This window comes from Sinocyclocheilus grahami, unplaced genomic scaffold (assembly GCF_001515645.1).
Source record: "Sinocyclocheilus grahami isolate Dianchi unplaced genomic scaffold, SAMN03320097.WGS_v1.1 scaffold2.1, whole genome shotgun sequence".
Taxonomy (NCBI): Eukaryota; Metazoa; Chordata; class Actinopteri; order Cypriniformes; family Cyprinidae; genus Sinocyclocheilus; species Sinocyclocheilus grahami.
This window is the reverse complement of record NW_015505181.1, coordinates 3538148-3549386: the sequence shown is the minus strand read 5'-3', so window position 1 is coordinate 3549386 and position 11239 is coordinate 3538148. Positions and strand designations below refer to the sequence as shown.

General features: G+C 38.4%; 1 protein-coding gene across 10 annotated transcripts in view; it reads left to right on the top strand.

Annotated features, from left to right (window-relative positions):
• Positions 1-11239, top strand: part of LOC107549847 (calcium-dependent secretion activator 1) — a 118766-nt gene that overhangs the window by 23335 nt on the left and 84192 nt on the right. For all 10 annotated transcript variants that reach the window (XM_016231686.1, XM_016231619.1, XM_016231557.1 and 7 more), the window contains exon 4: positions 1719-2051. In XM_016231686.1, the coding sequence (XP_016087172.1) occupies positions 1719-2051 (333 nt within the window). The remainder of the gene's footprint in view (positions 1-1718; positions 2052-11239) is intronic.

The following is an 11239-nucleotide window of genomic DNA, read 5'->3' as shown; positions in this document are numbered from 1 at the left end:
AACAAATTGCTCTTTCTTTAAATAAATTCAATTATAATAAAAAATTTCTTAGGGATAAAATTCTACCTCAACTTGTGCTCTAAACCAGTGGTTCCCAATCCTGGTCCTGGAGAACCCCCAACACTGCACATTTGAGATGTCTCCCTATTTAAACACACCTGATTCAACTCATCAGCTCATTAGTGAAGACGACAGGACCTCAAATGTGTGTGTCAGATAAGAGAGACAACAAAACCGTGCAGTGTTGGGGGTTCTCCAGGACCAGGGGAACCACTGAGTTAGAGGATAGACACTGTTAAAAACTAAACGCTCAATGCAGCGTGCCGAACCGTGCGTGAACGACAGTGCACCGCGGAGCAGGAGTCAGATTTTATTTATCACGTGAGGAGAGTGAGTCGAGCTGACTGACAAGAGTGAGGTGAGAAAGACAAGAAGATTGCAGAAGATTGTTTAGAAAGGAAATGCAAAGGCGCCTGTTTGGCAATATTTTAGATTTTGAAAAGCCTGTTGTCTGGAAGATTTTTTTTAAACATTCATTTCTTATTTATTTGGTTCCACAGTGTTTGCTGATTACTTTATTTAAACTTTGTGTATTTTATTTATTTGATTTTACATCAAGGTGTATATGCCGTGCCGCCAAGCATTAGAAGCACCACAAATTAAAATTGTCATGTTATAGGGACTTCTGAACAGACATTCAGTAGTTGATTTTAAAATGCAAAAATTAAAATTAAAATAAAGATATGTAAACACTTGCATTTTTACAACACTACAAGTGTGTCCCATCAGGTAATGAAAAGTTCGACACACACTTGTGGTCTTCATCCTCACTTGAACACTTGGGCCAAATACAGGAAATACGTCATATAAGTAGTCAAGTGGTCAAGTGCGAAGACCGCAAGTGTGGGTATTTGGACAAAGCCAGAGTTTAGCTCCAACCCTAATCAAACACACCTGAAGCAGCTAATCAAGCTCTTATAGGCTAGAAACTTCCAGCCAGGTGTGTTGAGGCAAGCTGGAGCTAATCTCTGCAGGACACCGGCCCTCCAGGACTGAGTTTGGGCACCCCTGCTCCAAGACCTCAAATATGAGTGTCAGATAAGAGAGACACCAAAAACGTGCAGTGTTGGGGGTTCTCCAGGACCAGGATTGGGAACCACTGCTCTAAACTATAGGGAGCCCTTTTACATTACTATAAGGTTACAATTACCAACAGAGCCCTAACTTAAATTTAATTGCTATTTGTTTTTAAACATAATAATCAACACTTATCTTAAAAAAAAGTTGGCAAACATGTAAATTGCACATAATGCAGTTCTGTCAGGACCACTATCGTCAAAGATGATTGACAATTAGCATACAGTTTGGATTGGCGGTATGGTTCTGTTCTGGGCAAGAACTCCCTGCGCATCCATGCAGCCTAGCATGGATGAGAGCAGGGAGAGCAGCGATAAATAATACAGAGAATAAATACAGTCTTAGTAAGCATAAGAGAATCCTTTCAAAAACATTTAAAAAATGTTAACGGTTGTCCATGCATGCATGCCTGAACTCCTCAGCTGGTAATTGTGGAAGTTGATGTGCTTGAGGGTAGCTGGGAGTTCTGGAAGGGCCAGGATGTTGTTGTCAGCCAGCATGAGATTATTCCAAACTATTAATAACTATTATTAATGTATATATATATTTGTTACTGCAACAAGATTTATGTTTGATCATAGGTGTTCCTTAAAAGCGACCGTGTGTCCCGTATGGTCCAAAGCGGTGGTTGCTCCGCCAGTGACTCCCGTGAGGTCTTCAAGAAGCACATAGAGAAACGTGTCCGCAGCCTGCCGGAGATCGATGGTTTGAGCAAGGAGACGGTCCTGAGCTCGTGGATGGCCAAGTTCGACACCATCTACAGGGGAGAGGAAGACCCACGCAAACACCAGCAGCGCATGACAGCCAGCGCTGCCTCCGAGCTCATTCTCAGCAAGGACCAGCTGTATGAGATGTTCCAACAGATTCTTGGCATTAAGAAGTTCGAGCACCAGCTGCTGTATAATGCTTGTCAGGTAAGGAGGGGACATTTATGCAAGTCTGTTCAGTGTCAGAGAAGCACAAACTTGTTTCTTCTACAGGATATGGAAAATTTAGAGATGTATGTGATTATCTGAGTCCGGTTTTGGCTCTGTAATCAGATTTTTGCCACGCTTTTCTTTTTTTGGAGGAAGATGTCTAAACCCAAAGAGATCTGCAAGAGTTGGCTTGAAAGAAAGAGTAATTATGTGTTATTTCAAATTGCTTAAAACGGGTCTAGAAAGCATCTGCAAGGACCAGAAAAAACATCTGTCAAGCTTCCTGCAGCAGGCTGAGGAAATGTGACAGTGCCGTTACTGAGGAGGTGTGAGTTTGCAAATCATGCTTCAGTTTGAAGAGCTTTCATTAGACAAGCTGCAGAAATGTGCACAAGTGAAACAAAAGTCAGAAGGCCGCCCACATTGACATGACGTCCTTCAAGAAGTCACACTCTGTCCACACAGTATAGATCATAGTTCAAAATACACTACAGAATAATATAAAATGAGAAGGTGATGTCATCCTAGGCTCTTTGGGTTGTGGTCATTTCCTGTTCGTGGTAAATGAAATGATTGGAAACCAGCAATGTGCAAGTTTGTAGAAAAGCTATTTACACTGACATTAGCATGGATAGTGAATCATTGACTCTGCTTCAGGCAACAAGAAAGGGTGTAGAAGGAATGAATGACGAGAATAGTAGAGTACAGTAGTGGCTGTAAATGGAAGAAGGGCTATGAGTGGGTTCCAGAACAATAAAATAGACAGAAAGAGAGAAACAAATAAAGGAAAGCAGAGCAGTGCTCGACAGTCACATTTGTGTAATCATAAGCTTTGCTCCAAAACCCAGTGAGTTGCCCATGAAGGCAGTATTTTAAGACCATTCCAAAAGGTATGCACCTTAATTAATAAAATAAAAAATACAAAACAGAGGGAAAGATGAGAAGAAATAGACTTAAACACTTACTTAGCCATTTAAATGTTTGGGGTGAGTAAGATGAGTAATAAATGCTGTTCTTTTGAACTTTCTGTTCATCAAAGAATCCTAAAAAAGTCACAGTTTCCATAAAAATCTGAATCAGCACAACGGTTTTCAGTGTTGATAATAATAAGAAATGTCTCTTGAACACCAAATCAGCATATTAAAATGATTTCTGAAGGATCATGTGACACTAAAGACTGGAGTAATGATGCTGAAAATTCAGCTTTGCCATCACAAGGATACATTAGAATCAGAATCAGAATGAGTTTTTATTGCCAGGTATGTTTACACATACGAGGAATTTGTTTTCATGACAGAAGCTCCACAGTGTAACAGAATGACAGTGACAGAACAAAAACACAGATAATAAAAAATAGAAAAATAGAACAAGTAACTAAGGAATAAAAATATACAAATCGACAATTGTATGTACAGGTATGTACATTACTTTATTATCTTAGATTACTTGATTATCTTAAATTAAAATAGAAAACAATTATGTAAAAGTTCAAAATATCATTGTTTTTACTATATTTTTTAAACAAATAAATGCTGCCTTGGTGAGCATACGAGAATACTTAAAAAAAACATTAAAAAATCTAGAAAAGTACAAATACTTTTTTGGGTAGAGGGCTTATGATTTAGCATGTTGTCCCACATTCCACATATCTTGCACAGAACAATAACAAAAACTTCTATAAAGGGTCCAGAAGTCTAAAATGACATTGAAAAACTGGGATTTAATATTTAATTTATACTTTAACAATTATATATGTAATAAGTACATAAATAAGTAAATAATTAAATAAAATGGAGAAATATGTAAGAAGCTGCAATAGGACTCTTGCCCTGAAACATTAAAAAAAATAATTTTTTTTTTTAAATGTTTCTTTTATGTTTTTTAAAAAATTACAAATTCCAAAAATTACATATTTGGACCCCACTGTGCTCTATGGATCTGTGGAACTGAATACACAGATCAGCTGTACGTGAATTGGGATAAGAATGGGAAACACCTTCATACAGAATTTCATAAAGGCTTCTGCAGATTTTGGGCAATTGTGGGATTTGTGACCAGTGGGAAAACAAAAACACCGGATCCGGAGGAAGTGTCAGTGTAGGAGTCTGCTATTCATCATTTTCCCAATGTCTGCGTTCACACTGGAGACAAACGGGCTCATTTGAGTGTGTGCCATTTTGATTATCTTTATATTAGCCTCATGAATTCTGCTTACTGTGTGGGAATGGTAATATCTCAGTAACCATAGCAACGGTGGACACGCCGACCAGGTCTTATCTCAAATCAAACCCAGCGGCACCCCAGTCCTGTGGTTACAAACGCTGGCATATTTGTCTCTTTCTTTCTCTCTGTCATTCTCTCTGCTAGTTTATGCAGGGTGCTTAAGTCTTTTATTTTTCACAGCAAGTCATTATTTCTGTTTTTCCACTGGGACTCCAAGCCCCATCCTGCTTTTTTTAAAGTAAATCTTGTTGATAGGCAGAGTCTGTGTTAAACAGCTGTGTGTGTGTCTCTGTATATAATAGCATTCAGTATCAGTGCATTGGCTGTCTCCTGTGTAGTAGGAGTTTAATCCAATCTATCGACTATTTCCTGAGGGCATTTCAAGATACTGGCTGTGGATGGCAAGTGACTGACAGACAATTAAAACCGATGCTGGAAACACAGAGCAGTCAATCAGTGGAAATCAAGAACCTATTAAATTTGGGCCCTCAACTCACACTAATGGTACTTTAGCAACTCTTGTGCAACTGTTGCTTATGAGGTTAATTATATATAATTATTAGGGGTGTTAATTTAACATGTTTAATCAATTAAAATAAAAAATTAAAATGTGATGTAATTCATTAAAATTAAATGTAATTTAAAATTTATTGAAAAATTAAATTGAATGTAAAATTAAATTTAATATAAAATTTAAATTTGTTGAGAATTTACTTATCCTTATAGGCCATCCAAGATGTAGATGAATTTGTTTTTTCATTGGAACAGATTTGGAGAAACTTAGCATTATATCACGTGCTTAACAAATGGATCCTCTGCAGTATATTGGTGCTGTCAGAATTCAAACAGCAACATCATAATAATCCACAATCCATCAATTTACATCTTGTGAAGTAAAAAAGCTGCGTGCTTATAACCAAGATAGTCAATAATCCATAATAACATTTCCTCCAGTGAAGAAGTTCATCCCCTGTTGTAAACCGTGCTTGATTTATATTTCTCTCCTGATTCAGAAGAGACCCCTTTTTCAATGGAGAAAGCAATATTATGGATAGAGGACCCATATATTTTAGCTGGAAGCAATGGTTTGAAGTTAAAAACGTCTTGATAATGATGATGATTGTTATTATTTTTATTACAAACATGCTGTTTGCTTCACAAGATTATTAAGTTCATTAATGTTAATTAATGGGCTGGACAAACTCATCTACATCTTGTATAGTAAATATTCAGCACATTTTTCATTTTTAATTCACTTAAAATTTTTTTTTAATTCAAATTAAACTAGACAGATGTCAGAACTTCAGAAAGCTTAACAGTGAACACAAAGCAGTAGCTTGATGCTAGTCTCCTCACATGCACATGGCGAAGGATCAAATTCATTAATGATGTCCCCTGGTGAGGGCACAGTCATAGAATGATGCATCCACCTCACAGAACACAGCAGGAACCTTCTTCAACTCCATGTCAGTCGTGACCTGAATGCCACACCAATGTCACACTTGGTGGGAGGTCTGACCATGGGAATCTCATCAAAAGAGACCACTGCTGGCCTACAGTTTTTTCACTCTTTCCTCTTCACTCCTTCTTTCACTCATTCTCATCGTAAATTCAACAGTACATATTGATTAAAGATGTGATTTAAATTTTTCCTTTCTCTTTGGAGTGTTACAAGCTCGTGGTGCATAAAGAAGATCTGTAAAGTTGCAAAGACTAAAGTCTCAAATCCAAAGAGATATTCTTTATAAAAGTTAAGAGTAAACCATGCCTACCTAAAATGGCTCGTTCTAACACGCCCCCACATATCTACGTCACGATGTGGGAAGATTTGCATAATGTCGACTAAATGTTCACGCAAAAAAAGAAGGCATAACTTTTATTCTCGCTGTAGTATTGTTGTTGCTGCCGCCACCATGTCGTGAAGGCGCTCACGACTAGAAATCAATGGTTAAGCTGTATTTACAACACTGTTCCAGAATAGTTCAACCCAAATATTCCTATTTGTCCAGCGCATTTTGTGGAGGACTGTTTCCTGATCCTGGTAGAGTAGACTACAATGCCGGCTGTTCTGACTCACAGACTGTAAGTGCGTTTTTTATATTTAAAGAATTTGCCACTGACGATTCAAACGTGAGTTTTGAGCAGTGTAGAGTAGCGTTTGTAGTTTGTAATTTCTCCGATCACAAATGCAGACATGGTTTTATGTTTACGCGGTGCGATGCAATGCAACGCAACGCGTAAAAAGACAGTATAAGTCATTATAATCCGTAATTATGTCCCCACTGGATGCAACAAATGCCTCGTTTATAATGGGTTTTAATGTTTTTGTCGGGACAAGGCATCACAATATAGTAAGGGGCGTAACATTTCTGTCACACGCTTTAGGTATTCGGCAAATCACAATGCACTGGATAGCTGGCCAATCAGAGCACACCTCGCTTTTCAGACCGATGAGCTTTGTAAAAATCTACGCGCTTCAGAAAGGCGGGGCATAGAGGAGAAACAATAATGTACAGTATGTGGAAAATAATGTGTTTTTTTAACCTTAAACCGCATAAACACATTTCATTACACCAAATACACCAAATAATGTTATTTTTATCAACATCATATGACCCCCCTTCAACAAATGCATTTTACCCTGCAATGATGACTAAAACTGGAACAAATTAGATTTCAGCCATTCGCCCAGGATATGCGTTTTGGTGTGGGCGTCCTGATGTAGGAAGCATTATTCTGTTGAATGAGATTTGTCTTCCTGGCTTTGATAATGAAAGCCCAATCTGATGTAATTGGCATGAATTGCAAATACAAGAGGAGCAGCAAGGTGACTTGACTGGGATGTGCGCTCTCTGGTTGATTGCTGTTAGTGAATACAAACTAAAGACAAATCAGCAGCAGTTCTGCACACGTACACATGCACTTTAACAAATGGTGTCCTTACTTGAACACATTCATGACAGAGACACTCTCTGTATAACCAAAAGTCAACACAGAAATGGCTAAACAACTACAAAGCTTTTTCAAAGGCTTTTCTTTAGATGACGCTTAAACAAGCAGACGTTGGTAGGCTGGTGCAGCGAGGACAGCTGTTGCTACTCATTTATATTTATATATTGTCTGAAATGCAGATAACACAATGAAATCCAAATGATGTGTGTGTTTTGTGGTGCTTTTGATGTCCGCAGTGTGACTGTGCATTGCTGAGGGTCTGTGCGTTTAAAGCCGCTTGTTTGACAGAAATCTCCTTAGCACCCTTTCTGTGACCTGAGGCAGTTGTCATGGAGACCATAAACACACAGAGCTTTTAAACACTCTCATGCCCATCAGCTGTTCTTCCCAGGCCTTTGTTGAATTCTTAATTCTGATTGGTTGATTCATGTTGATTCATGTTTCATGTTCCATGATTCATGTTGTACAGCTATGAAGTAGTTTTAGGTTTTCTGATCGCATTGTAGTTATATATTGGACAGGAATTACATTATTATGGAGCGTTTTAATCTAGTAATGCCAGGCTATACGGTTATACAGCCAGATATTTTATTGGTGGCTGCAAAACACTCTTGATAAACGTGAATTTATAAATGAAGTGTATCACTCAGGACTGTTGAATTATTGAAACGTCAATGCCCACCTGCGGTTTAGCTTCCTTTCAGAAACTTGCACTGATGCTGAGAGTAACCATTAAATGGTTAGAGATCCATTTTGGAAATGGCTCCTGTTGACCATGGCAGTAATTTGCTGTAGCTACAAGAATATCTTGCACCATGGATTATTAGGTGAAATGTACAGTAATGACATAATAGAGCTGACATGAAAACAGCACAGCCTTTGCTTCCTTGCACTCTGACACACTCGGTTGTCTATATTGCGACCTGCAAATACATGTTTTCTCCAGGCAGGATTATGGGATCATGTGAGACTCGAATGATTTTATTAATTTAACCAAGAACCCTCATATAAATAAATTATTTACAGATCTAGTAAATTAGTTGTCTTGATTATGTGCTGGACATGTTCTGTGTGTTTCTCCCACCCATGTATGTACATTCCCGCTCATCTGCATTAAGACTGATCTGTCTGCTCTCTGTCTCTCTGTCTGTATCTTAACAAAGCTGCCACTCCTGTGCTGATTGCAGTGGTAAAGAGTAATTAACTGAGGAGATAGAGAGATTGTTTAGAGTGTGTTATCTACACACTCGTCAGCTGAAATCTGTGTCCAGAATAATGGGATTGAATTGGCTAGTCACCATGGCAGAACTACAGTAAATACTTACAATATTAAAAATTGCCAGGTAAGCTGCGTAGCCGACAGGGATTTCACATGGATTTGTTTTGCCAAAGCCTCCATCAGGGTTTTTCCACCACAAGTGTAACAAGCTTTCAACCACCGTGCAAAAGTTTTTATTTTGGAAAAGGGTGATTTTTTTCCCACCAGCATCTGCATTATGACATGAAAAAGGACTGACTTCATAATATAAAGTTGACTTTTTGGCAATTAATGGTTTGGGCGAATATAGACATAAACATTATTATTTTCATATTATTGGCTTCTTGCATATTAGGGCTTTCACTTAGCTCATTAGTGCCATATAATAATACAAAAATACATACAAGTGAATAATTCAAATAATTAAATTCAAATGATCCATTAAAATGAAACATAAAAAACAATCAACAAAAAGAATACTGAATATATATTTGTACTGTATAGCTAAGGTACTTATATACTGTATCTCCCAGGTGGTTTTTATGTATTAGGCACTGCACTTGTGTTATACTAATGCTTCTGGGATGTGATCTTTCATTACACAGACTGTAAAAATGTATTATTACCCCATATTTTCAAAAGATGCTCATAGTCATAGGGTTCACATATGGAACGCTACCATTGGTTAAAGTATCAAATATATATATATATATTTATTTATTTATTTATACAACAGTTCGTTCTGGTTCTCAAATCTGATTGGTTGAGAACCGTGAGATATTGTGCTGGTATCACTACAGGAACGCCCTTTCACAATTTTGTATCACTCCGCTTGTTCTAGCCGGGTCTATGTTTTTTTTTTAAATTATTCACTGAGCTAATCGTAGAGTACGTTAGTTAATATAAGAAGAAATGTCTAGCTTCGCGGTCTCTCTCTTTCTCATTTGGATGCACGTCTTGCCGCATTGTTTCTCTGTTATAACCTCATTATTTCTCACTAATTACCTATCTGAAGCAGCACATGCCCTTGATACGAATTCTAAAAGTGACGTATGTTTAACTGTCAACTTGAGCTTTGAATCCGTGGCGGAAGGAAGTAGTTCCGCACAAAAGAGGGTTTTATTAGGCACTCTGTTGTTTCTTGTTTAATTACACACATGTTCTGTCGAACTGTTGTATAAACGCAATATCACTCGAGTACGAGAGCGATACCGGCTCTATATAAGCGGCTGTGACTGCCTCCGGCCTAATCACAGCCATGCTGATATAGAGCCAGTATCGCTCTCATACTCGAGTGATATTGCTCATATATACACACACACACACACACAGACAGAGAGTATATACAGTATATGGTGAAATACAGAATACATAAACTTAGTAAACAAAGATATAGATGTGAAGGTAACAGTAGACTGCTTCTAAAAATCATTTAGATAGAGCTGTATTACAAGAGACTCTGTGCACCTGTGTATAATGTGCTTTCTTGCCCATAGCCATATTCCTCTTGCACTAACCCATGCTTCTGTAATTGTCTTCATGCATGGATTCATCACATGCATTTTTGATATGAGGACGGCAGCCATTTCCCCCTCTTTCATCATGGTAGAGCTTGGCTAGTCAAGATCCACTTTCGCCAAGCTCAGTACCTGCATGGATCACTTCTTATTACCCATATCCTCACTATTGATCAGGAGCAGAGCCCTGGGCAATCAGACCAGGTTTTTTTTCCCCTATAGCGAGAATTATTTGGTCTATCGTTGGCAGGGGTGTCCTTGGGGGGGGGGGGGGGTAGAAATTGCATTCCGGGGGCTCGGTAGAAACTCGGGGGCACCCCCTAGACCGCAGGGCCCTTGCACGGTGCCTAAATATGCTACTTGTCCTTGGAGATCCTGATAGTGTTCTGTCCTCTGCTTTTCTTCCTCTGGTGTTTTTTCACAGTCTGTAGTGGTGATTACACCCGTGACCCTGTCTTAGATGATCTCCCTGCCCTCAAAAACTTGCTGAAATTGGAATATTGATTAAATACATTTTTCCATTTGATTTGACTATTGCCCGTCTCTCCATTTTCTATATGTTATAAAGGTAAAAACTAACCTAGACGTTCGCTGCCTAGTGGTTGAAAGAGCAGAGACCTTTACTTTTTCCTCTGGTTTGTGAAAGATTGCAGTTGCAGAGATGTGCACAATAAAACGCTGTATGACTTTGCTTTAATTTTTCAGAGCTGTTGTGGGTGTAACATTGTGCCTTGATATCTGAAAAACATGAAATCAGATGTCTATAAAGTTCACCCCCTGCTAGCTTTGTACGCCTCCTCAATCATGCGGTGTTGGATGATAACCACGGTTACACCTACGCTTATCAGCGCTCCACTGAGTTGCCTCTGTCCCAGAACTAACTTCACCAAACAGACTAAATATTTAGCTACCACAGTTTAAGAAGCGCTCTTGAACAATCTAAGTGCACAGCAGGTCATTTTAGGTTTATCCCTGGAGAGAGGGACTGTGTTGTCAATGTGCTCTACTGTTAAATTGGCAAATGTTACAAAATACTGTGGCAGTAGTACTATGGTACACTGATGACAAATATTTGCAATAATAATTTTTGAATTGTATGTCAGATCTTATTATAACCTACAATGGAAGCTATAAATAGTCAGTTGTCATTCTGTTTTTGATTTTTGATTTTTCCAGGTACTTCACAGGCTAATCATTAGACCACTGTAGCATGCTGCTAGCTGATTCGCCTGCGA